Below are 27,297 nucleotides of genomic sequence, written 5' to 3' on the forward strand. Positions count from 1 at the left end.
AATAAACTAAATAGTCCATGAACTAGAAGCTCACTTTTCTTTATAAATAAACCACCCTGAAGATAGTGTCTGGAAGCACCTGATCTGTTTGAGCCTCTATAACCCAGTGAACTACACTTGTGGAAGTCCAAGGATTGACAGATACACCCAGGCCACACAAACAGAACAGGTTTCCTTGCACTCTTGGGATGTGACTCTCCAGGATTAACGCCAGTCCAGGTCCAGGCTCCTGCACTCCAATTTTCTCTTTTTGATCCCTTCTCTCCTTCCTTCCTTAATATACTGCTCTGACTTTTCTTTTGTGCCTGCATAGTCATTGAAGTGTATCTGTCCAGAGAGCCAGCTGAAGACGACTATCTTCCTGGAAGCTTTTCTTTCCCGTTGTGTTAGCTTTCAGACAGATCAGTGCTCTGATTCAACTCAGCCACCGGCTGCCTGAGTAACGGAGCACAAGGCAGTGTGGATATGTGGGGTCATAGCAATCTAAACTTCCTATGAAATTGCATTTGGGGGTGGAGGGGCAGCAAGCTGGTGATCTCATGCCACAGAAAAATTTACTTGTCACAGAAAAAGAAGAAAAGTGTTGCCAGCATGCCAACAATTTAAACAATTTAAAGGAACAGTCAATAATGCTTAATCTCTTATGTTCTCTATGTCACACTGCAAAATGTAGATTGAACTGGAAGAATTGCACAGAAAGCACAAACGGTACAAAGAAAACATTCAGCTTTCACTGCTATCTGTATGTCCTCATGAATGTAAATATTCTATAGAACTGGCTGCCATGACAATGCTGTATCACCTGCTACTGCCACATATATACAGCACTGGGATCCACATAACAAAAATTCCAGTCTCAAAAAATTATGCAATTACTTTCACAATAAAAGATGCACAGATTACAAAATGAACTGTATTTGTTCTGAACTGAATTTCACTTGGAGCCTACTTTTTGAAGCTGAATTACTTAAACTCTAAATGTAGTTCCTATAAAATTAGTGCACTGTCTTGAATCAACAACCTCTTTCTTCTTTCCTTTATTTTTATTTTCTCCACCAGTTAACATTCTAGTTCATCAGTAGCAATTCTGACCCCTGTTACAAAGTACCAGTAGGGAATCTGACCAGGATTAATAGTGGTACTCAGTCCCGGGATTAGGTGGTGTCTTGTTTCATGGATTTTAGGCCATCTGTTCTTCCCTCCTACATTATACTCCAGCAGAACTATAAACGCACCTCCACCTCAGGGACTATAGAAAGGAATTAGAATTCTTCTGCTTTTCATTATCACAAGATTCAGTAACTCATTTCATTGTCAGGATAATCCCCTTTTACTCTTTCTTTTGCGCTTGCAGGGTATGCCAAAATCACAAATAAAATCCCAGATGTTACGGACCTGATGAGGTCTCCACCTTTTCTTGAGTGTTGGTTTTAAGCTACTTGGGACATGGTGTCAAATCTGACAGGACCCTGATGCCCACACCCAATATTCATTAAGGTTTGTTAGTGATTTGTATAGCTGTCTACAAGCTGCACTTCCACCTCAATCCTCTGTGGCCATTTAAATATTTAGTTTGTCCTCTGGCTTTTACTGACAAAGAATTAATTTCCTATTGTTCAAGTGTTGGAAGGAGTTTATATTTCTTTCTAAAAGTAACAAAGGTCTTCTGGGTGTTGTAAATGGCTTGTTACTGCTGCATATTATTTTAGGTAGTCATATCTAATTTAATGTTTTATTTCCCCATGGGCTAACTTGCATATCTGCAGCATCCAAAGGCTATGACAACGCCTTAGCAGAGTTTTCTCCAGAGAGTTAGTTAACTCCAAAATGAAGTTTGGTCTTTGCTCTACACCAATTAATAGCTGCATTTCATTTTTAATATTTCTGTAAAGTATCTTAAGTATGCAATTTCTTTCAGGTTTAGTAAAAATACTTGAGATTATCATATGCTCAATGAGCGTTTATCCCTCCATCCCCCCTTATTTATATGTTAAAGTAATCATCTCTGCATATGGGACAAAGGGCTGGGGAATTCTGCCTATGATCTTTGAAACAGTTTGTGTCCGTAAGTCTCTCGGTTCAGACACTGAACAGCAAGACTTCCCTCCTGTGTCCAGCCAGAGCAAAATAAGGCTCCACCGAGAGGCTACAAGCTTCTTGCTGTTTTTCACTCTGGGGAGAGTAGTCCTCAGCTTCTCTCATTTATCTGCTCTTTTAGCAGGTAGGTAATGCTAATTTCAACACCAAACCAAACTGAAAGCCATATGTTTAGAATTCCATTTTGTTTCCTAGTATTTATTGCTAAAAAATATTTTGATTTTAATGGCATATGACTGTCCCTGAGTGATCTATGTACCTCAAGTGTGATACCAAGAGGTCTCAAATCTGGGACGGTATATGGCACTTGAGAGCTCCAGCCACTTTGTAGAAGAGGACAAAAATCATTGAACCAGTTTTAACAATAGTTCTGGAACGTGGGTTTTTTTTTGTCAACAGTACGAATAAGCTATGAAAAATGAGCTGTTTGTTGTTTGTCTGTATGAAAAGAGTACAAGTTTTAACTTGCAATTCTAAGCCACATAATATAAAATTACCACAGATAATTATTTGACATCAGTATGGCTTAAATTCCTGCCCTTAAGGGTATCAGAAAAAATATACCTGTAGCCTCTTCTAAAGTGAAATTAATAATACCTTATTTTAGAAGGGGATTTTGTTTTGGCTTGTTTTTTTGCCAATACACTGCATCACATACAGCAATACTGTTCCTTCACTAAAATCAAAATGCTCAGGATTTCACTGTAAGTACAGAGGAGAACATAAGTATTCTAGCAGAAACAGTAACCACGTTGTTATAAGTAACATATTAAAACATGTCCAAAAAATGAAGTCCCTTGACACACTCAAGGTTTGAGGTTGTATAACTGCAGCAGGATATGTAGAAATGGAGGTGGTTTAATTTGATCCAACTGCAGTGTGAGTATTCAACACTTAAAATGTATTTTGTTAAAAGTGAAATAATTCAACTAATTATTCCCTCTGTTTTTCAGAAGCTACATCTTTTTACTGTTGTAAGAAATTAAGAACAATTAAAACAGTTAGCTTTCATGATTAAACCAGCAAAATCTAGAGGGAAAACTGATAATGAGAAGGAGAAGAGGAAAAAAAAAAGTTATATGGCAAGCTTCTTTCTTAATTTCAGCTAAAAATATCAAAGCATTACACAAGGTCATGCACTTTTGTTTTCCCCCTATAAGGGAGGAAAAATGCCGACAATACATTCCTGTGAGGGTTTTTTGCTAAACAATTCCTAGCAAATAGGATTCCTTACAAACCAATTTTGTCTCCTACATTAAAACTCATCTGGAAAAGGGGTCGTTTACACTGTTTATAAAACACTGCCACATAAAATGTGTAAAAAAACCATATTTCACTAAAAATAGCTTGCGTAAGTAAGGGATTAGAGTAGTTTCTACTGCTATAATTGTTCCTTTGTAGTTTTTTCCATGATGTTTTGAACAGTGTTTTTAACTATGTTTATTAAAGTCAGCACATCAAAAAGGATCAAAGAGAAAGCTAGTGAGAACCAAAGAAACCCCAAGCGTATTGTGTTGTCTCACTGGGGAGTTATGCAGATTCAAGTAAACAAGTGCAAATTGTTGAGGTTTTAATGAAAATTTTCTACAATTATTGTATCTGAAGTCATTCTATATAATAACATCTGTAGAGCAGATGGCCATACTGTACAAAAGGCAAGCAACGCTCCTTTTTCTTCCTCTGTTTTAACAGTACATCTGAGATGACTACTTTTGTCATTGTGCTTAAGTTTGGTTCAGCAAATAATTCGTAAAATGCAGCTGCTGCAGATGGTCACAATAGTTATTTGACTGTAAAATCAAAGACACAGTGAAGTATTTGCGTCTTAGTTTCATTCTATAAAAAAATCTGACATGAACCCTGTTCAGCTCAAAAGGTATATCTATAAAACCTTTTGTAAAAAGAAAAGCAGTGAAGAAATGACATATTTAAATACTTGTTGCTCCCAAGACACAGCTACTACACTTTTTTTTTTTTTTAAATTGAGTTACCTTGCATAATTTCTTTGCAATTCTGAAACAGATCTAGTTAGTAACTATAGTATTCTAAAGTACTTGCCCCACACTGAGTGATGTATTTTCTTTCCTGAAGTTTTAATTTCTCCTTGGGTTCTACAGCACTTTAATTTTAAATTAAAAAAAAAAATAATCAAAGCAATTTCGACAGTTTCAGGCAGTTTTGTGGAATTGTGTCTTTTGCACTTCTTGAAACATAAAACAATTTTTTGCACCCTCATAATAGCATGCAAAACCTCATACACATGTATTTTTCTTTTATAAAGCAAAGATAAGGATTATCTGGGAAAAAAAATGTGAGAAGGATCTGTTGATGTCTGTTTATTGTCTGGTTATGAAAGTTCTTCATATAGAGTAACTAATCTATATTTTCATTAGATTCAGAATCAGGATTGCTTTACTTAACAATGCTTGCCAGACTACAAACATACTGAAGATTCATGTATAGTTTGTGACATGAAAAATAAAGATCGGTTCCCTCAGGCTGCCAGAAGAATTAAGAAACAGAACTTCGTTGTAGAATGTTTCTGAGGCTTAACATGCAAGGCAAGGTACGTCCTCCTCCTGGGAGGATGAAAAACTCCAGGGTAAGTGATATACACTGCTGAGGTTTGCCAAATTGCTTTACAGAACAGTGACGGAATGGGCTCGGCTTTGATATAGTGAAGCTTGCTGTGGACACTGTAATGTACCATGGGATGGATAATGTACAAATGATAGAGGGGGAGCAATGGAAGGGAAGAGGATTATTACACGGAAAGAAAACGAGAACAATTTAAAGGACATTAGAAAGGCATTTTAGCCAGTTGTAGTGCTTTCTATGCTGGGGTTGTGATCTGATTGGAATAGCGTGGGAACGCAGGCGCTGTTCCTGCCTCTACTGCTGTTTATTTATGGATATATCAGGAGTTTCAAGCCTCAGCACTTTCACAGGCTTTCATGTCCTATGAACCTTAAATTTTTCATTTTTAACTTTTAAAACAATAAAGAAGCACTGAAACTTGCTGGCCTGAGGAGAAGTATTTGATGAAAAAGAAATAAATCACCACCTTCTTTGGCCTGCAACTTCTTTCTCTCAGCTACAAACGCATTTTACCTCACAAGCTACTCTGCCAACTACCTACATCTGGCTCATCTCCACATCATGTAAATGTACCATCTTATTAATTTCACTAAAAGACTAATAAAACAATTTACAAAGACAGTCAAAATGTCTTTATTTTAAATGAGTCTCTGGTATCTTGTTAATTGTACCCAGGGTGTAAAGTTTCCTTGCAGTCCTGCAGTAATGAGGCTGGAGCACCCGTTTTCCCTGGGTGACTCTCAGCTGTGGAGAGGAAGCATGTAAAAATTTAAAACTTCATAAGCCTGGAGGGGAGTAATAGTATGACCCAATATTTACATAGTAGCACATGTCAGGGCTCTGAACAATTATTTTTGGTTGCTTTTTTTTTTTTTAAAGAAATATAGGGTCTGAATAAGAAAATATAGTTATGGAGTGAAAACTGTCAAAATTTTGCCCTTTGAAGTATGTGCTGACTTATCAGAATACCAGAATAGTGGTTCTCGTAACGACTATTCCGCCCAGAACTCTGTCAATAAATTAGTAATTACAAGCTAGGGGATATTAACTACAAAATTATGCACTCTTGGGTGCTGCCTCACTGAAAGGAAAACTCTGGTAAGAGAGTCTATCAGGGATTTGATATTTTCTGTTGTGGATTTATTATGTTAACTAGAGGAGCTCCCCTCAATGCCCCACACTTTAAAATGGTTACTAGACCACCACTTGAACAAATCAATAGCACTTCCAACTTTCAAAAACTCTTACCTGCAGTTTTATGTCCACTTTTAATATTCAGGCTCCCACTGAGGTTTGATAAAGAGACTAACAAACAAGGTTTACTGGGATGTGGGATGGTTTCCATCGAAACCACCATCTGAACAGTGTGAATGGAAATTTTCTGGAAGCAGGAAAGGGCTTGCCACAAGTTTTCTTGCACTGAAGCCTTCTGCGCAGTGTTGGAGTGTGCAGCAGGTAGCAAATCCTTTGTACTGGGGTGTTTGGTTGTCAAAGTGATATCTTCATCTGGAATGAAGCCAGCTGATGGAGCAGCCTCTTTTCTGTGCTCATCATCACACGTGCTGATGACTTTCTTCAAAAATTGGTTTATTTGATCAAGTCTGACAAAACTGAGATTTGCTTTCAAAGGTTTTGATATGCTCACACTTATGTCAGCTGTAGGAAAGAATTGGATAAAGAAATATGAGAAGCTATAGTGCAATTAATCAAGCAACGTAAAAATATTAGGCATTTAGTGGAGATAACATTAGTTCTGACATGTTTTACTGAAAGGACTGAATCAATAGTAAAACATAATGAAATCATATTTTTAGGAATAAAGCTGAATTAAAACTTCATGAGCAGTACTATAAGCAATCTTCACTATACACATTTTTGAAGGAAGAAATGTCACAATGTCTATCTTATTTCCTTGTTTCTTCACAGGGATCTCCACAGCTATCTGAAAGACCCACACTTTATTCAAGAGTGTAGGAGAGTGCCTTTGTGTTGGAATGAAAATATACTTCACAGTCGCTTGGGTTTTACAGCCAGTAGAACAATTTGACTAAACTCCAAAGCCAACAGCGAACATTTTCAACGCATTTAAATAAGTGAATAACATGTATATTCTGTTGTTTCCTACACAGCTAATATAAGCTATTCTTCAATTCATTTGCACGATGAAATGGGAAATAAAAGCAAATATAAAAACAAAGGTATGTTTAGATTTCCTTTTTTTCCAGGGAGATTGGAATAGCCCACATATTTTTAAAATGTTCTTTGTCTCTTTAGTAAAGGATTTTGGTACTTACCAGATTACAAAAAGTTTCATAGAATTTTCAGAAATCACAAATAATATGAACAACTTTGACAACCATAATAATTTAGTAGCTGAGATGTTGCAATTGCTGAGATTATTTCACAGAAAGGAAGCAGTACTTTCTGATGGTTGAAACTTGTTTCTGTGCTGCTATCTGCCTTTTTATCGGTACATTGTGCTTCATTACAGAAATCCAGCTTTGAATTAGTTTTTAAGTTTTTTCAGTTCAAATTCAACTTAAACCTAGTAATGAATGAGATAGCTACCCTGGGCAGGGGGAAAAGTCTGCTTTTCACTTCATTGTTTGATTCCCTCCACCCACCCCCAAAAACCAAAACCAATTAAAATTCTGAGCATATATCTAAACTAGAGTAAATGTTCAGAGAAAACAGCAGTACTGAGTTTCAAGTTTCATTGTAAATATATATAAGAAACATTTTGTTGAAGGTTTTATGGAGATTAATGAATACTTCACCAAAATTAGGACCTAGTTTCAAGTTGTGCAGGATCATGTTTGTCTCTTAAAACTGATGCAAACTGATGAGCTTGACTCTCCAGCTCTTTAGGTAAATTACTAATTTTTACGGAAGTGGTAAAGGGCTGCAGGAGCAGACCTTTGGGGCTGCTCTTAAGTATAAGGCTTATCCTAACTTCAGAGAGACCCAGGTACGTAACAAAGCATCTTTCTGACCCCAAAATATCTGGGGGTTCTAAATTTCAGTTAGATGCTTTGGTATCTGAATAGATGTATCTCTGCATTATAAACTAATATTTGTTCAAAGAAGATAAGAGAAGCTTAGTAATAGCCATGTAAGATTTGTTATAGCTGAATAAAAAATCCCAAAGCAATCTTAGGAAAAAAAAGTACTATGCCACAAACCACAACTAACTGAAATTTAAGAGTGAAAAAATACTTTAATTGTAACTTACAATTTTGAATTAATGGTCTTCTGAAAGTGCTTTCTGTTGTGTTAAATAAAGCTTTTCACACTGAACTAGAAACTATGACAAAACACTAACATAATGGTCTAGTAGAAAGGCAAGTATCAAAGCTAAGAAGCCGGCCATCGGAAGAGAACAAGGTTTTTTATAGGCATCCAAAGCCGCACGTGATCAACTTGGAACATTTTCCAAAATACTTATGTACTGATATTTTAAATTAAAAACAAGTTAAGAAAAAATGTCATAACACTTTGAAAGCCTCTCCACCCTTCCTGGCATTAAAGAACATCCCAAGACTCGCCTGCCTTTTTGCAGACATCCTTGGTCCCTCTGAATGGAGAAAGCAGAAACCCATGTGACATTACAATATTAATTTACTTATGACACTCAAAAGGAAGGGAGTGCTATTCTAAATCAAAGGTTCAATAAATCCCTAAACAAACAAACAAAACCCCAACCAACCAAACAAGCAGCATTTTAAAAATTACCCAAGTTTGAAATCCAGCTCACGCTAGGATTCGGGTGTCTGAACCGTTTACGCACTTTCAAAGCAAGTCACATATCCACTTAATTTTCTCTGTAGTAAGTAATAAAGGAGTAAAATAGATTAGAAATTCTTGGCTATCCAGTGAATCAGCCCCGACAGAAGGTGGTGGCAGCCAGAAGCATAACTGCAGAAAATCTAACTCTGGAATCTTCACTGCCAATATTTTAACTATCTCATAATGACATCGGTTATTTTTACAACTGGGGAAAGATTATGTAAGGAGATTCTTTAACATTTGAAGTAAAATGTTCAAAAAATAAAAATCTAATTGAGTCATCAACATGATTTTAGTCTTTGTCCTGTTTTACACTTTATACTTAGCACTGTTGAAGAAACTAACATTCCTTCTAAGAAAAACATATTTGATGGACAGAAACAGTGAAAACTTATGAAATATGAAGAGCTATTTATAGCAGTTGGTGAAGATAGATGTTCAGCAGCTCCCCCAGTCACATAAAAGGAGCTAAAAAGAGATGTTTCAATGTAAAGGGTCACCTAGATGCAGCTGGATTAAAATTTCCAGGGTGCAAAGTCCAAGGTTAATAGTCTTTTTAGATGATTTTTACCACCTTTGGAAGCACACCACACCACTGCAGATTTCTCCTGATAGGAAAATGCAGGCTCTTCTAACTCAAACAACTCTGAACCGTCCAAAATTCCATCAGAATCAGGACAGGGAAAAAGGTTTTGGTTGGAAAGGACCTTCAAGATCATCGAGTCGAACCATTTATCCAGCCCTACTAGGTTTCACACTAGACCATGTCACCAAATGCTTCAAATACCTCAGTCTCTTCTTTACCTGATAGTGGCTGGCTACCACGATTATACCCCAATGCTTTTAGATTTAAGACATAATAGCAATAACTTATTTTGCCAGGTGCTATCTATTTCCAGCAGACAGACAGTAAAGACATTACTGTGCCTGTAAACTGATTGTGTTCCAGCGAGTTATTTCTGCTTATGTTTAAATCAGACAGAACTAGATGATATCAAAGCAGTATTTTTTTATTAGAGCATAGCATTTGAGTGTAGAATTTGAATTGTTCTTTCTCTCTCATTTCTTCACTACATCTCTCTAGATTACCCAGTAAATCCATGTCTGTCAATTATTAGTTTCTAATTACCCTTCACAACTTTCTGAACAGCTACTAGGAAACAGAATGATGAAATAACTATCAAGTTAAAAGGAGATTAGATAAATACAAATAAATTACACTTATTATATGCTCCCACCACACCAGGAGATGACTTAACAGTGAAAGGAAAGGAATCACATTGCAATAATGAAATCAGAGAGGGAATTCAGGTCCCAGAGGCGATTCTACGGAGTTTATGTTAATGTACACCTTGTGGGGGACCAAAAATCAACTGGAATAGTTTCCTGAAAACTGTTTCCAGCTATTTTCTCATTTAAAAAGTTCCAACTTCACTTGACCCATTAGTCATCATATTACTTACATTTATTATGTATTTTGAAATCTATTACAAAAAACCCAATGGATTCAATATGGCCTGTTTGAACAAAATCATAACATCTATAAAAGAAAACCTATAAGCAGCTCTCTGAAATTTCTGTCTGAAACAATTTCTTTCTTTGTCATTTTATTACTTAGAGCTCCAGATAAAAAAAAAAAAAAATCAGGGTTATGAGTATTTTACCCTTATTCTCCATAACATTCAGATTTGTACTGTGAAGATACAATTTTATTTTGTGAACTTGGGATAATGATATTACTTTTTATTTGGTGTGCTAAGGAAGAATAAGCAACACAAAATAACAGAGCTCCTAGCAAGTTGCTTTAGGTCAATCCCAGCTCTTACTGAAGTTAGTGGGCTTCTGATATGTGCCATAATTTAATGTACACCAGGTCACTATTTCTATGACAAATAAACTACTGTAGTATACTCTTAATCTGAAAAAACAGAAAGTAAACTCCATGAAAATTATTTATAAGCTATATTTATAAGACTGGAATCTTTTCACAGAGTATGAGAAATATTGAACTGTAAGGGAAAAATACGTAATTTTCCAAGAATTTCTTCACTTCTCATACCCCTCATTCTGCAGTGGATCTTTTATTTCTTGTGGCTAATACAGAAAGGCCAGGTCTTCCTCCCTCAGGTTGGACATGGGTCTTGCCCTTCCCTACTCCAAAAACTTCTTAACGAACAGTGCTGCTAGAAACTACTATTTGCCCTAAACTCTTTGAAGGATTGAATTTCCTAGTCCTAAACAGCAGAGGAGCAGACAACAGGCATGAAACATTTTACTGTTAGCAATATTCTTTCTTTGCGAACCACCCATCCTGATGTAGGGAGTTTAAACAGGAAATCTGAGGAAGGTAAAGGTAATGTTGAGCCCTGATTCTGATTTGGAGTCAGGGTGGCCCTTCAGTAACAGGGAAATGGCTGAATTGCAAAAATTAAATTTATAAAAATAGGAAGGAGGGAGACATGTAAAGAAAAGACTAGCTGTACTGTTCTCAATTGTCCCTGGTCAGGCATCAAAAGAGAGACAAATTAAAAGAAATTGAAAAGCAAGAAGAATCCAAACGAATTGTTTTTATCCTCTAATTCATCATTCCCAATTTGGATCAAGGGAAAAGAAGGCAGAAACTTGAGACAAGGCTTCAGAGGCCATCTGCAGTCCATCTTGTATTTTGCTTCTGTGAGACAGATGCCAATTAGTCTGGAAGAGGCTGGTAGTCACCGCTTGGTATTTTTACCTACTGTGGTCTTTGTGCTGCAGCCCCATAGAAGCAGCTCTCTAAGGCCAATATGGTAAACTAGAGCCTTCAGAGCACCAAATCAACTCAACTCATGCAGGGTGCTCCTCAGGGGTAACAACTCTTACTTCCATGACCTAGTATGTCACTGACACTATGCGAAGGTGATGCTAAGACATTAACAGCTCTAGGTAGCCAGGACTTGGGTTTCAGATCCCTGACAAGGCTCAGAGTGATGTAATTCTATTAATTTTTTGAAATTGTCACAATTGAACCAAAATAAATTGTTGGAGATCGAGAAGACTGAAGAGACCATTGATGGAGAGTTACTGCTATTCATAGGGTGTTGACTGAAATTAAGCAACTGTGCAAATACCAAATACAGTACAGAAGTGTGTCACAGTTGGGTGGTGAGGCCGATACCTGTAGTGGTGGCACTGGGAGGCACTACCATGAAAGAAAAGCCTTAGCTAAGGAAAATATTGTCTGCCTCAACAGAGAGTCAGGAAAGTTGAAGCACAATACAGTGACATGAAATAAATTGCTCCAGGTCATAGAGCATGTTTGTGGAAAAGAAAAAACCCCACATAAATACTAACTCCCTATTATCTGCTTAGCTGCTGAACACTACATCTATATTAAGACATATATGAAAAAAAAATTTCAGAAAATCGAGTAAATGTTTCAAGTAAATTTTAAAGGAATGCCAATATAGTGAAAAAGATACCAAGAAAATATTTTTCAACTTATCCATGTGGCTTCAAGTGTGCAGTTTTCATTTGCAGTACTCTGGCAACTAAGAAACTAAATTTAAAATAAGTGTTGTAGACTCTGCTTTTAGAAGAGTACTTTGATAATTTTACGCATTATTACACCGATATTACAGACAATAGATGTGTCAAAACCAAAGCCATACCTACAGGCTGGTACACCTGTTTGGAATATTTCTCTTTGCCCTCTTAATCAAATAAATATCATTTCATGGCTACAGTGTCAGTACTTTAAAAACTTGTTTGTAAAAGGGCAAAGGGAAAAAAGCCCTACTAGAAAGCTCAAAAGTTTTGCAAATGACCCAGAGTTAATTAGAAAAGTCTGCACCCTGGCTAGTTCCCCTTCTCACGTGTCAGCTCTCATTAAATCAAAAAATTCTCATTTCAAAGTTAACAAACACCATGGTTAACAAAACTGTTAAACTGGGATCAAGTGGGCACATTCCTAGGTTTATATATGATGTCATGCTAAGCAGCCCACAGCTGAACTTGCAAGTAGTATGAATGATTTTTCAATATATTAAGTATCTGATCTAATGCTAATTTTCTCTCTATAGGCTAACTGTGCTGGGAACAGGTGGCCCTGCTTTCAATTACGGAGGGCTAACATGCCAGTGTGAGGCCTGGATTAGTTCACCTTCTCACAGGGAATTTGCCTCGGTTGGGAATGGATTTATTATGGCTTCACACATGGAACGGAGCTCATGTCAGCTGAGGGCAGTGATACATCATATGATTCAAATTAACCTGCTGTGGACTGTTCCGCAGGGCTGATATTGTGTATTAAAATGACGACATTTTTAAAACAGCTTGAAAGAAACCAGGATTGCTGAAGTGCAATGGTTCCAATTTGTTCCAACTAATCTATCACCTGCTGGAGATATTATTCTAGTGGGTTTCTGGTAGCTGCTATTTTCCAGGTTTCTCCAAACCACTGACCTTGCTAATGGATACAATTGTTGCCTTTGCAAACAGGGGAACAAAGCAGGAGACAGGGACAGGGTGCAGTTTTGTTTGTTGCTTTTTACCCACAACCCTGGGTCCAGCTCTGTGCCCCTCACCGGGTCCAAACAATACCAGGGAGGGACTGGCAGGGAAGAGCAATCCCCCAGGTCCCCCAGTTCTCACTTTATCTTTTACTGGGCCATGGTATTTCTCAGTTTGCCTGGATAGCTTCTTTTTGTAGAAATTATTTTGAAAGGCAAAGTATCAAGGACTGCGGTTAATTCACGCCTGGCCTAACATCTCCCCAAGAAACTCTGGGGTAACAGGACTTGGGTATAAAGCATCTATATATTGTGTGTATAAGTATTTTAAGGCCATTTGTATGAAGCTGTACTTTGTAAGCACATTTTGTATCATATGCAGAAAGAATACATCAAAGACAGCTTTTATAGCTTAGAAAGCATAGTCAATAAAAAAAAATAAAATCCACAGAAATGACTAGAGGATAAAGATAATAAATCTTCAAAACCTATTAAAACAAGATGGTCATATTTGTTCCTCACCTAATGAATAATACCTAATGCTGAAGCAATAAATAGCACACTTACATGTATTAAACAGGAATTAGATGTACAATCCAGTAACAGACTGAATATAAAAGAGAGAGGGTCATGTAAACTGCTGTAGATGGAATTTTAAAAATTTTAAATAATTAGTTACTGTAGAAAGAGAAAGAATAGCCCTTTAATACATTGTGGGGTTAAAGTTGAGGTCTGTTCCCATAGGCCTGATGATGAATGCTTATTTCTCCTAGGATCTTATTACCTTAAATCTGGAAGAAATATAATTTTTCTTTAGTTGCCAAAAACGTACAAAATAATCAACTCATGTGGCAAGAAGTGCATTAATGTATCCTGTTATTCTCATTTAATTAGTGGTTTCCAAGTTTAGCTACTTGCTGTAGTTTTTTGATCTCCAAGCTAATACGGACTGACAACCTGGTTTCCTGTGTGGTGAAACCATAGGATTTTTCTATGGAACACTATCTACTTATCTACTTCAGCTGACAAACTATTTACAAGGAGTACTGGGTTTATCTAGCACAGCAAACACTGGGAACCACTTGCAGATTTTTTCTTTTAACTGCTTGCATAGTAGTTTGCACCATGAAGTGTAGGCATGCTTGATTGCTATATTTGAAATTTAACCTCAGCACACCAAGAACATAGTTTGTTAAGAAAAATGACATTACAAGTAAACCACTAAACTTTGAACACTTAAAATCTATGCAGAAAAATGTACAGTTATCACAACTAGTAGATCCAGATTTTTGTCTGCACAGGCACAGCCTTTAGAGATGTGCTGACTGTTCAGAACAGCAGATTGGCTGCACCAACAGGTAGCACCTACTAGTGCATTCAATGCCTTTTAATTATTTACTTACTGCAGTTCTGAAATGTATATACAGAAATTAATCTGAAAACACACAGTGTGTCCTTAGAAAATATGCCAGACAGAAGCAGCATTATTTGCCAAATGTCCAACAAAAAAAGAGCAGGTCTTTGAAGTTACAACGTAAGTGTGCATGTATTTTTTCAATTTATTAACTGTGATGTCTCCCATCACAAATATCATTTCTCTGTTGACCTTAATAGAGCTCTCAGGACTTTTGCTCAAGTTCTTGTCCTCAATGAACAACTGCCAGCCTATTGAGGATATGGTGATGTAGACACTTTCTCCAGGCTTGCTGACGGCCAAGCTACCTCACCCTGGAAGAAGTTGTGGTTAGAGGACTTTCCTCCCAGGAGAGTTAGTAACTTATTTTCCAGTAGCCTGCTGAGGAGCTGTCAAGCTTTCATAACTCTTTGCATGTGCTGTTCTGATGCAATCACATGCGGAAAGCGCCTTCCATTACTCATCCAATGAAACCTCCAGCCCCCAAGGAAGGTTCTTGGTAAAGGTTACTTTATTTGAGGAGGATCTCACAGTGGTAACAGCTGAGGTTAGAAAAATCTGCAAAGGAATGAAGAGCTGTTTTGTTGTATTACACCAGCAAAACGCTTTATTAAAATTCGGAGTAATTACTGTTGAGTCATGTACAGTGACAGTTGGGAGTTACCAGCAAAAAAGATGATTAAAAAAATGCCAAGATCCTGAAGGAAATCTCCGAACTTTTATATACTTTTCAAGAATAAAGAGACTGAAGTTTATGATACATTAATTTACAGTTTTTCAGTTCCCTGTTTATTAGCCAAATGCCATGGAGAGGAGAGATGTAACACTGATTTGGGTAAAACACCCTTCACGTGTGTATTAAATTTAATATAAAGGCTGCATGAAAATACAGTGAAGACCTTGAGAAAAGGGGGATGCACAGACAAGGGTCTGGGAATCTGCGAATCTGCCACATGTGAGAAGAGAGGACACAAAAAAAATTGGGGGAAAAAAGGATAAAAGTAAAGCTGACAGCAGTGACCAAAAGACTGTAGCCTCAAGAGACAATAAATTTTCCTTTTGGCTTTCCAATAGAACTCAAAGATCCCGACTCTCCTTTCATCAACTATCTATAACGGCCACTAATAGTAGGTGTCTCTATCTCTCTTGTGCTGGTCATAATTAGAATGAAAATCTACTATTACTATCAACTAATCTTTTAGTTCGAACGGATGTAGAAAATGCAGTAGGTCTGATGGTTCAAAGTCCTATTAACGGAGCCAAATAGGGATCAATATAACAAACCTCCTGGGTTCGGTGATTTTAAAATTTTCTCTTAAAATTTCAAGGGAGCATAGAAAAAAAAAAAAAGGGGGGCAATGATGAGGATGTTCATGGACTTTATGCTTTCCTTGAGACTCCTGCCTGCCGGAGTGCAAAAAATGGATTTTGAAGTTACTTAACCGCAGTGTTTATAGTCAGCAGGTAAATATGTATGTCTCATTCTCTGGTTGTTCAATTTAATATCCCGGGGTCTGATATGAAGAAGTGATTACTGCTTTACCCAAAGACAAATTGAACTGTGTTTCCAACATCTAAGTTTCTATATTTTTAAGTGGCTTGGAAAACCTAAATTGTGCATTTTAAATTGGTAACCTTAGTATAATGAGAACATATCCCTGTGCTTCAGTTGCTTTCCATGAAATGGCGAGGGCATACTATTCCATCCCCCATGGGAGGGTCGTGTAGGTATAGTAGTATTTCTGGAGTGCTCAGATCCTAAAGCTGTAAGCAGTGCAGAGGAAATAAGAAATTCTGCTGTAGAGCCAGGTTTAGATACTGTGCTGTAAGACTGTATGAATAGGTAAGTGAATAGATAGGAACAACCCAGCAGTGAAGAACTGCTCACTAAATAACTGATAACAGCTGTGTGATGAGTGAAATAAGGATATTGTGGGGGTGGGGAGGGAAACAACCCGAAGTTACTTAAATAAATTATAAAATATGCGTAAGAGAAATTAAATATTCTGGTACAGGTAAATGTAAATGTATTTGGTAACTTCTAATATAACTTCAATTACTGTCCTCATAGTAATATAGCTATAAATACATAATTCATAAACTAGAGAATGGATGACATACTTCAATTTGCAGGAGTTTCTGACAGACTAGGAGTGAAAGTTCAAGTCACATTATTTTAAGTATATGCTAATAATCCATACTACACCATTTATACTCTGTGATATTTAAAAACATACAATATCACTATTTTTTTAGAACTTTACAGCATCAACACTTTAGGTGAGAAGAATTTGCAATGCCAGGTATCCAGATTCCAAAGTACCCAAGAGAAAGCAGCTTATAAAAGTCTTCAGATGGCAGCTTTCATAAACGTAACTGTAATAAAATTTCAGTTGGTCTAGGGCTAGAAGCAGGTAGGTTTCATTTTGTTGGGAATTTTCCAACCTCAGCTTTCTTGAGGAGTAAGTTTTCTAAATTTACCTTGGGAAGAAAATAAATAGCTAGACCTTAAATCTACTGGTCCATGTCTGACCATTCTTCAACTTTGATTTGAATTCAGGGAAATTTCACATTCATTAGCACGGAATACAAGATTTTTCTACTGATCTAACACGTGTGTCTATGTGTGCACATCTACAAATAGATTACATTAGAAAGTAGAGATTAATGTGCAACTCTTACCAGGTCCATTAAGGAAGTCTTTAATTTGCACGGTGATAAGAGGAGGCGGAATACCACTTTTACAATCCACCTCTCCGGCTACTGTCTGCAACCAAATCTTGGAATAATCCAGAGCTTCTGGCAAAGTCTTCCCAGGATCTACAAGTGATAATAATCACAGTTATTAATGATATTCCAGGAATATGACATGTAACAAAATCCTACATGTAAAACTAATTAAACTAAAGAGTTTAAAATGTAACATAGTAAACAATACTCCTAATACTACTCTTATGCGTACCATTTGTGCCTACAGACGTATATAACAATGGCTAGAGCCATTTGCCCACAGACAATATATACACAAACAAGAGGGCAAAGCTGAGTAACAGAAAATGCAGAAAACCCACAAAAATATCAAGCAAAATATGAGTGAAAGACATCAGTCACCACGAGATGTCTTTAAAAAGCACACCATTTTAGCTTTAATTATGATGACACTTAAGCAATCCTTACAAGGAAATCTGTGCTCAAAACCTACTTATAGATTGTAGTTTCATTGCCCGGTAGTGATAATAATAATGGAAAGATAAATTATAAAGGCTAAAAGACCAGAATGCTACCAGATCTCAGGAATAGAGCATAAGGACAATGTGATTATATCATTCTTTTTGGAATTCACTCAATAGCTAGTCAGTAGCTATTCTTGCATACCACCTTGAGCTGTATTCCTTTGATCAGTTTATAAAATTACAGTAGTACATTAATTTCTTGCAAGTGCTATTCTAGTCTTCATCTTCCATGTATCACAAATAGTAAAGACAGTGCCATAAAAAGGCTTTTTAGTCTTTAGTAACTCATAACCTTCATTATAATAGTCCTCGATTCTGGCACCAGAGGTCTTAAATTCTAAATAATCAATTATTCTTTCTTATGTTAATATTGTTAATGTCTGTCTCATGCTTAATGATTTAAAGGAGATTTCTTGATGCTATTCACTCCCACCTTCAGTCAATTAAAAACTACTATAATTGCTCTATTTAAGTTTTACTGAATAGACTCCTTTCAAGAACAGTATTTACATACCCACTATTATAGTCAACATATGGTATCGTGGTATCACAGTCATATGTGGACTGGGTATATAAAGTCAGCTTTGGAATTTGTATTTCTTGACCTTATCATGTGATTCATATAAAACTTGGCACATATGAACCCTTATGTGATTTCAAAGAACCTACTGAAACCAATTGATCATGACTTTAGATCTATATGGAAAAGATCAAAAGTTAGCACATTCTTCAGTTTTTATTTGATCAATTTTCAGCAATGACTTTACAGCAGTATTTGTACTGCACGGCATATACATTACAGCCTTGCCTTCCCTTTATTCCTGCTATACGTTTATAAAGTCAGTTCTCAACAGTTATTTAAGAGCTGTCACTGCATACAACAGATTTGTGTATTTTCCATGTGAATTTCTACATTTTTATGGTTCTTAGCCCTTTCCTTTAATTACATTAACCAGAATGATGTGGCACACTCCCTCTTCTGCGCTAACTGCTTTAGGGAATATCTCATTTCCTGTGCCTGGAGTTTGCCTAGTATGCTGAAAATAATTATAATTAAAAAAAAAAATCTTTACCACCAAAGCACACATCTTTTCCAAAATATAGTTTTGTAGTTGTTCTGAACAAGGATGCTACCCCTGCCTTGGATCTATACCATAATATCTTGCCTTGTGCTAGTAGCTCATCGTAAGTAACATACTAACGTTTTTCAGAATATATGTATAGTGAAGCATTGTAAAAACTACTGACCACTGTGCAATGAACAACACTGAAACAATTCAACTGATCTCTAAGTTGCTGTTCCTTCAGAAGTAGTAGCATAAACATTTAGGTGTGTCAATATGGGTCAAAATGTTGCCATATGCCATGATTTCATCTCAGTTCTGAAAGATACCATCACATACTGTATACAGCAAACTTGATCATCAACTGGCTTTTTGGAAAATGCAGTACATTTAGTCAAACATTTCATCTGAAGAATATGTTTACAGGTATTCCTACTATCCTAAAATGTATTTATGTTATAAAATACCTAATCATTATTTTGACATTGTAGCTGTTCAAAGATGAAAATATCTCTAATGAAAAGAACTTACATGGCACAAAATCCCTCCGTGACATAATACATTAGCTATACAAACACTGCCCTCAGGGCACTGGGAAATGCAGCACGTAAGTGCAGAATCAAAAAATTAAAGGAATCATGGGGCTCAGGAGGTTATTTTGCTCTGTCATATCTCCAAGGAGGGCAGCACTGTCACCTCTTCATTAACTGCAGGACTAGGCTACATGAATAACGAGAAGGATTCCAGCATTTACAGATTACGAACACAACACAAAGAAACCTCAATGCACAAAATTAGCCTGAGTTCAACAAATCATATTACTTCTAACCCAGTGATAGCCTTACTGATTTCAAGTACTTTTTTTAGTTCAAGTGAAACTGTTATTCTGAAACTGAGGAAATTCTGGAAGCAGGATAGGTGCACTGACACCCTTTTGCATTCCAAAGGGCCATGCAAAGAACCAGTTTGACTGTTTCCAATGCCATGGACATATGTTTAATTTGGGACCTCAGTAACAGATTTGACTGTACATCCAAAGATGCTGATATGGACAATAAATAAATACATTTTTACATAATGAAAAGAAAATTAAAATTGAGGTGTCAAAACAGACAATGGTGTAGATCTGAAAACCTTGAAAAGAATTCCAAATAGATGCTATAAAGTGTATCTGTATAAGTCAAATTTCCATCAAAAGTCAAAAGACCTATGTATCTTGATTAAAATACATTCTAAGGTAGGAAACAGCATGTGCATTTTCATAGGATTAGGGATTCAGATACGAATAAAACAATATAAATCGATCAATCTCTATGCCAAGTGTAGAGGAATCACTGGAGAAGCAACAGAAGTAAAAAGAAAAAATTTAGGCTGAAAAGTGAGGAATTCCTGATGGGGAGAGCTATTAGAAAAAGGACTCTCTCAAGGAAATGATGGAAACATTCAGAATATTTAAAAATACATTTGACAGAACACTATAAAATATACAATAGGGAACAATTATGCATCAGCAGGGAACTGGTCTGAATAATGTATTATAATGGGTCATTTCCATTTCCATTTTCGATGATTCTCCCAAAAATCAACACTTAAATTTGCAGTTATTTGTATAAAGAAAATGCTGGAGAAAACCCAAGGGATGCATATACAAGTGAAAGGAGAGTCTAGAATTACTCCACAGCAAGCCAAGAGAGAGAAAAGAAAGGCTTGAGAAGTGAAGAACAGTGAGGACATCCAGAAATTTTATCCTCTACGCCACGTGAAAAACTTGTCTGTGGCAGCAAAAGAAAAATGGTGAGACAACTATTACAGACTGACAACCAAGTCAGTACTTTAAAATCAGTAAGACTAAGCAACTGAGGTCTTCAATATGTCCACATTGCTGCCCCTCCACCTTTTTTTTAAGAAAAAATATTATCTCTGGCTATTTCTGAATTACCTAAACATCCAAAGCCACTTCTAGTCTTGCTAAGATCCAGACTCAGTTCCAAACTTCACAGTTTATGAAGTATCTTCCTAAATTTGATTTGAATTTGCAAGCTTTTGATTCCACCTGCTATCCCCTCATTCTTATACCCACCGCAAAACTCAAACTTCTGAAAAGAAAGGGGAGTAAGGGGAAAGGAAAGGAGGGAGGCAGCATAAATTTCACATCTTGAAGATTTTCACTCTCCAAAATGTGGTTTTGTTCCAGTTTGTAGCCGAGAGCCAGGGTTCAGGGGGTGTAGCCCATGGGAGGCTTTAACGGGGGGGGGCTCGGCGATCCACAGCACCCAGCAGCTGCCAGGCAGGGGACAGGGCTACCGAGCGTGTGCGCAGAACAGCAACTTGGCCTGTTTGGTTGGAACTTTACCCAGACCAAACGAGGTCTGCAGCACGTTTTTATTTCAATGGATTAATCATATTTTGGTCTGCAGTCAATTTTAAAAGCCAGCACGATGCTGCAAACATCTCTGCATTTCAAACCCTGAAGTGGAGCGTTTGGTCTTGTTTTAAAAATGGTTTCCATTGGAATTTAAAGAACACAAGTGGGAAAACATTTCTACTGGTGTACTCAAGTGCTGTGTCAGGAAGTTCAAAAAGGAGCACTTACAGTAACCTGAGGAACGCACATTCCCCTGCCAGCTTGTCTTTACAGGTGGGGGCTGCACCCCTCATGCCCCCCCATCGATGGGTGCAGATGTACAGGACAATAAATATACTCAAAGGGGAACAGGTGACACTGCAGCAGAACTCCCTCAATGCTATGCTAGGAAACAGCCTTAAATCCTCTCTCTGCCTCGTGGGAAGCCCAGGCTGACAGCGAGGCAGTGAATCAGACTTCCTGCCAGAGCCAGCCCGCGCTGCTCTCCATGCAGCCTAGGCTTTCCATTAGATCAGAGGTTACATGTGGTCTTAGCTACTGCATCTGCTCTTCATGGACCCCCTGCCATCAAAGGCGTGGGTGCAAAAAAAAATAAAATAAAATAAAAATCAAGAATAATTCTGGATGGCCTCACAATGCCTGGTTGTTTCTGGGGTTTTTTTTTTTTGCAAATGCTTTATTGGAGGAAGTTGAAGAAATTCCACACATAACAGATACTTACTGAGAAATTTCTCTCCCTTAAAACAACTGAGCACCACAACCTCCTCTTTGAAAGTAAACAAACAAACAAATAGAAAAAAGATTTTTCAAGAATGCCCAGAGCACAATGCTCAGGAAATGAGGCAATTTTGTATCTGGATTACATTACCTGAAACAAAGCAAATAAAGATTTAAAAAAATATTTATAAAAGTGGCTTATGAGATTACATTAAAAACAATTGAACCCACTTTTATTTAAGTGGAAATGGCCACTGCTCTGTTTGCAAAAACTAACGGTTAGCAGATGCCTTTCTGTTAAATGTAGGATGAGCACTGAATGAAAAAAAGGCTGGTTTATGGTATCTTTCAGGCTATTTATACAGAATCTTACAAATAAACTCAGGGAGCAACTATTCTTTTTAATCATCCTTATTAAGCAGATGATATTCTATTAATTTATTTACTTTGATTTAAAGTTCTTATACCTGGCAGTAGCATAATTGCAATCAAGCTGTGCAATTACAAAAATAATTTAAACCACAAATGAAGCAGTTTAAGACAGCCATAATAAAACTGAGCTAACATTTTAATAACCTAGTAAGTCTCCTCCTACAAACTGACTTGCCAGTGGACTTGGTTGGAGAGAACAACTGTGGAAATTGAAAGCACAACCATTGGGTCTCTATCTTCAAGGGAGGTAAATGCTCTTACATACAGACACTGACCTGATGGAAATGTGCTGCTACTAACTGCTAATTAACACAGTGACAATACTTAATTTTTAAATAGCCTATTTCCTCCTGTTTTATTCCTATGTTTTTATTTCTTTCACATTTCAGAAAGTAAGCAGGAAATATCACAGCTAGTGACAGATGAGCCAAATGCTTTGGATAAAGTTTGGTGTTTCAGCCATTGCACAATAGTCTTTCTATTGCAAAAAAGTCTGATAGATTAATGTGCAAGATTCAGAATTTTAAGCTCTATAAACTTAAAATCTTTCAAAAATAAGAACAAAACCCATGTCCCAAATAAAATATATGCATCTTTGTAGCGGTATTATAAATGTCATTTCTATGCATGTTCAAAGCAGTAAACCATCACAGGCAGTAAGCTTAATTTTGTCACCAGCCCACGATTAACTATTATTCTCTTTAGAATTCATGCTGGTGCAGTTTTACAGGGTAATTTCCCTATTTTATTCAAAGCTTCATAAAACAGACTCTCATCAAACCGTTAGCAGCACTTCTAAATTCTAGAGTGGTCTTTGTTGATTTACAGCTGAACAATGTACTTCTTAGAAATACACTAATGGGAGTGAGGGATGGGAAACATAACTAGGCCCAAATAATTACCAGCTTTTCTTTAACCTAAAGGGGTTTTGGAACTAGCATCCATCAAAAAATAAGACTTTCTCAATTCCATGATAGGATTTTGTATTTGCTTCTGGCTTGCAAGATTTGAGAGTTGTTTCAGAACTGCAGAACTTTGTTACTTTGGAAAAGCTGTAAGAAATATCACCAGATTTTGTAAGCCCTGAATCTACCACCCTTGAATTAACAGTTGTCAAGTTTTCAGAATCACACATGACCACTGATTTAAAACAATATATATATATACACACACAGAATGATGATTTGAAATCACAGCATTTTTATTAGCATGGTTTGGATCTAATCTATGTATTTCATATATAGCTTAAACATATAAGCTTAACCATATTTATGTAAATAATGAGTAACCATCCCCACAAGAGGACCAAAAATCCCTAATAACAAACATCACATATTTTTCCTTTTGTCCAGACGAGTCAATTTTCTAGGTTGTGATGCAATTTGCTACGTTAGAGGCCCAGCCTTCTGAGCTGCTGCTTATCTCCATCATGCAGTGTAACGTGTACACAATGTTGTCCTCAGGCCTGCTTATCTAGTCTTCCTGTTCCAAATTTTTTTTAAGGGGTGATATGCTCCATCAGTTCTTATACTATAGTTACAATATATCTGTTATGCTTAGCTTGTGTCCTTCCCCCACCCCCCCTACCTTAGATAACGGAGAAACAGCTGCATGCATACAGATGCAAGAACAGTCTTCTAAAGAGTCTAACTGGAAGTATTCTTCAGCTACATTCGCTGTAAATTTAAAATCATTTATGCCCTCTTCCCAGCCTCCAGTCCCTCATTTGGATGATACATCTCTTTCAAATAAAACTGTCAGCAAATAGTCATAACATCAAGAAAAAATGGCATGATAGATGAAACTGCAGCAGCACAAAAACTGCCTGCAAAGGTCCTGATGTTGCATTATATGATAGGCAATACACAGAGTTGTGTATATGCACACACGTGTATAACACACAGTTCGTGACTATTTTCCCTCAAATATACACACTAGGAATGAAAAACAGACATTTCTCAAACTAGCATGTTATTACAGGGGGATGACAAGGTTAATGCCCAATGATGCAATTACACAGGCACAGAAAGTCTTCCTAAACAAGAGGTGATAAAACCCTTATATTACCTATTTTGATGTGTGAATTAGTGTGTGACTTGAAGGATGGATTAGTTTTATTAACTTATTAATGCATTCATGGTCATGCTTTTAGGTTCTAGAACATCAGCATCCACCTCAAACTCTTTTGAAAAGAGCCCTAATGAGTTGGTAGCAAGCACAGGATTCTGATACATGAGTAAGGTACTTCCTACAACCCACAAAGGTAGCAGGATGAGACTAGAACTTCTGCCATCATGCAACATTTGACTTTTGCCTAAACACCCTTACCTTTGCCTGACACAGAAACAAAAAGGTAAAAACGGTAAGACCCATATGGGCCTAGCCTTTGGTCCTCCAAGAAGACCTCTTTGGGTGTCACTGAACAACTGCTGTTGACCAAGGAGCTCTGAAGGCTGTATGGTCCTACTGTCTTTATTATTTAAACTTCTTGCCATGCTTCTGTGTTCTACTTTCAATGTGAAGGAAGACTTTATTACAGCTTGTATTACCTAGAATTGCTTTCGTAGATACGAAGATGGTGAAAGACTTCAGAAGTTAACTGTCAGAGTAGAATGGAGACAAATTTGCCCAGTTTACTGGTGATGTGGCAGCAGCTCTACAAGGGCACAATGAATGTCTCAGACATGAGAAACTATGAAATCCTATCACATGGTTCTAAAACACTGTTAATGACATTGTGATCTTTAACTTACTACTCCAACATTCCTTCAAGTTTTTCTTTGTTAACTGATTCGTTAGTTCTTTTCATATTAATTGGTACAACCACCTTTTATATAACACATAACAAATATATATGGGAATCTGAGTAAATCAAATTCATGACAGATGTGTTTCAAGACAGGATAGCAAGAGCAGAGAAAGATGAAGATGGAAGAATAATAAAAGAAAATGTGTCAGAGAATGAATCTTCTCCTTGCTTTAAGTATCTTCTTTCTAGTTCTCTAATGTTCCTCACTGTTTAATCCCTCTTAAAATTTCCACTAAAATTAAGATTTCTGAAGACAGTTAAGATCTAGGCACATTATTTTAATGCAAATTTTCAAAAGATACCATCTCATTCATCCAAGATTCAGTATAGCTGCACAAAAAGCATATACTAATTCTCACAACTAGTATGCTGTATGAACTCTGGTAACAAAACCCCAGCTCTCCTTCAGCAAATAGTTTAAAACCTCACACTTCTCTGGCTGCACATTCAGCAGATCTCTGCATCCTCATTCACTATGTATGTCATTAAATTCTTAGACCCACTACTGGCTATCAGACAAATGAACTGCAATAATTTGATTTCTGTCTTTGGCAGTACAGATAAGACTCAGAAAGAAGTTTTCAGAATACTTTCTTCTGACTGGCTATTCTGATATTCCTTATTATAAGCTCTGCATATGAAAAAAAGCACCGTTCATTAAGAGAAGGAAATTCTTGCAAAGCCCTGTTAGTCAGCTGAATGAAAACTTCAAATACATGACATCATTAGATGTCATTTGGAAGATCGCTATACTTTTCTTAGAGCTTATGATCAAAACGCCAGGTGGTTCTATGATGTTTACCTTTAAATTTTATCAGCAGGCTAACATAGGAAAATATTGTCATATTCAGTCATAAAAAAATGCTTTTTATGAAATCAGCTTGCCTTACAACTCTTACTTCCTTGGAAAACATTGAGATATTAGAGTAATGCAACAAGCCCTACCGGAGGAACAGGAAGAACCAGTTGCTAAAAGGTTAGTTCATAATTAATTTGAAACATTTTGCTCACTAACTTAAATTCAGCCGGGGTGCATAACCCTAAAAATCTGTATATTTACCATTTGATTTTTAAAGATATCTTAGAAAGCTCTCAGCTGTTTTCCATCGCTCCAGTAACTTTGAAAACTGCAATTATTTTGTCAGTTATAACCAGGGGTGACTGTTAAATGCCCTTACCTGTACACTTGTAGTCTGAGGCTACTCCTTTAAGACCAGCGTCGAAAACGGATATTTCGACCTTTTGCTTTCTGTGGTGGCAGCTCAGGAGCACAGAGGGCTGCGACACAACGAGGTAGAGAAACGGCTGTAGCTCTATGTCCCCAGTTCCCCGGCGACCAGGCTGCCGAACAATAGTTATACCCAGGGCTTGTCGAGCAGACGACCTTGTGGAAGCGTGCAGACTTTCCAGGGACAAAAGACCCGTTTTTCTCCCTGTAGATGGGGGAACATTGCTGTTCAAAAGATCGTCTGCTGTGACAGAGGAAATGCACGGCTGACTCGGCTTCTTGGTATCGTGGCTGCCACCTGAACCTGCTTCAGGAAGGTTCAAGGAGCTTTTGCTTATTTTCTCACCATCTTTCCTATCTTGTGCTGATTTGGATTTAGGTAAGGCAGTGCATGAGTAAGTCATCAATGAGATTCGACTTGCTGTAACAAAAATGTCAAAAGGAATGAAATTGAGATTCTTCACGATGGAAGACTGGCGGGAAGGACGAGCAATGCGGTGCTGGCTGGTACCACTGTGCTGCTCAATCTGAACAATTCTGATCCTAACACTGTCACTGCCAATTCCACTGTCCTGTGCTCCGCTGTAACGGGAAGAAGTCTCAACTGTTCCTCCATCAGACACATCCATTTTTTTCTGCTCTTGTTTGGAAATCTGCAAAGGAAAATATTATATTAACTTATGATATCCATATCCCAAATCTTTCCATTTCAGTGGCAGCAAACAATCACTACATAAACATGATGTCAAAAAAAGAGAATTATAAAAAAATATCTGCCAACTTAACACAGTAATCACTCATGAAAAATCAGCAGGTGTCTGTTCTAATGAAATGATGACTCACAGCAGATGGAGTGCCAAAAAAAGTGTGAAGGGAGAAAAAAGGAGTAATGATTCCTAGGCTTGAATAATTATTATTTTAAAAAAATTAAACTCTTTCTTTAAACGAAATAATTTACAAGAAATTTATGGCTTAATATAAAACCATATCTCTGTGAAATAATGCCATGAAAGTAAAAAGCACAGTCAGCATTGTTTTCCAGTTTTGAGTGCTGATGCTCAAAAAAA

General features: G+C 37.0%; 1 protein-coding gene across 1 annotated transcript in view; it reads right to left on the bottom strand.

Moving 5' to 3' along the window:
• Positions 1-27,297, bottom strand: part of VPS13B (vacuolar protein sorting 13 homolog B) — a gene marked incomplete at both ends in the record, with an annotated part of 442,808 nt that overhangs the window by 93,136 nt on the left and 322,375 nt on the right. The window contains 3 exons of the mRNA XM_084260382.1: positions 5,944-6,351; positions 17,065-17,202; positions 26,181-26,883. Of these exons, the coding sequence (XP_084116508.1) occupies positions 5,944-6,351; positions 17,065-17,202; positions 26,181-26,883 (1,249 nt within the window). The remainder of the gene's footprint in view (positions 1-5,943; positions 6,352-17,064; positions 17,203-26,180; positions 26,884-27,297) is intronic.

The sequence above is a fragment of the Gallinula chloropus genome (assembly GCF_964237585.1).
Source record: "Gallinula chloropus genome assembly, chromosome: 2".
In the NCBI taxonomy this organism is placed as follows: Eukaryota; Metazoa; Chordata; class Aves; order Gruiformes; family Rallidae; genus Gallinula; species Gallinula chloropus.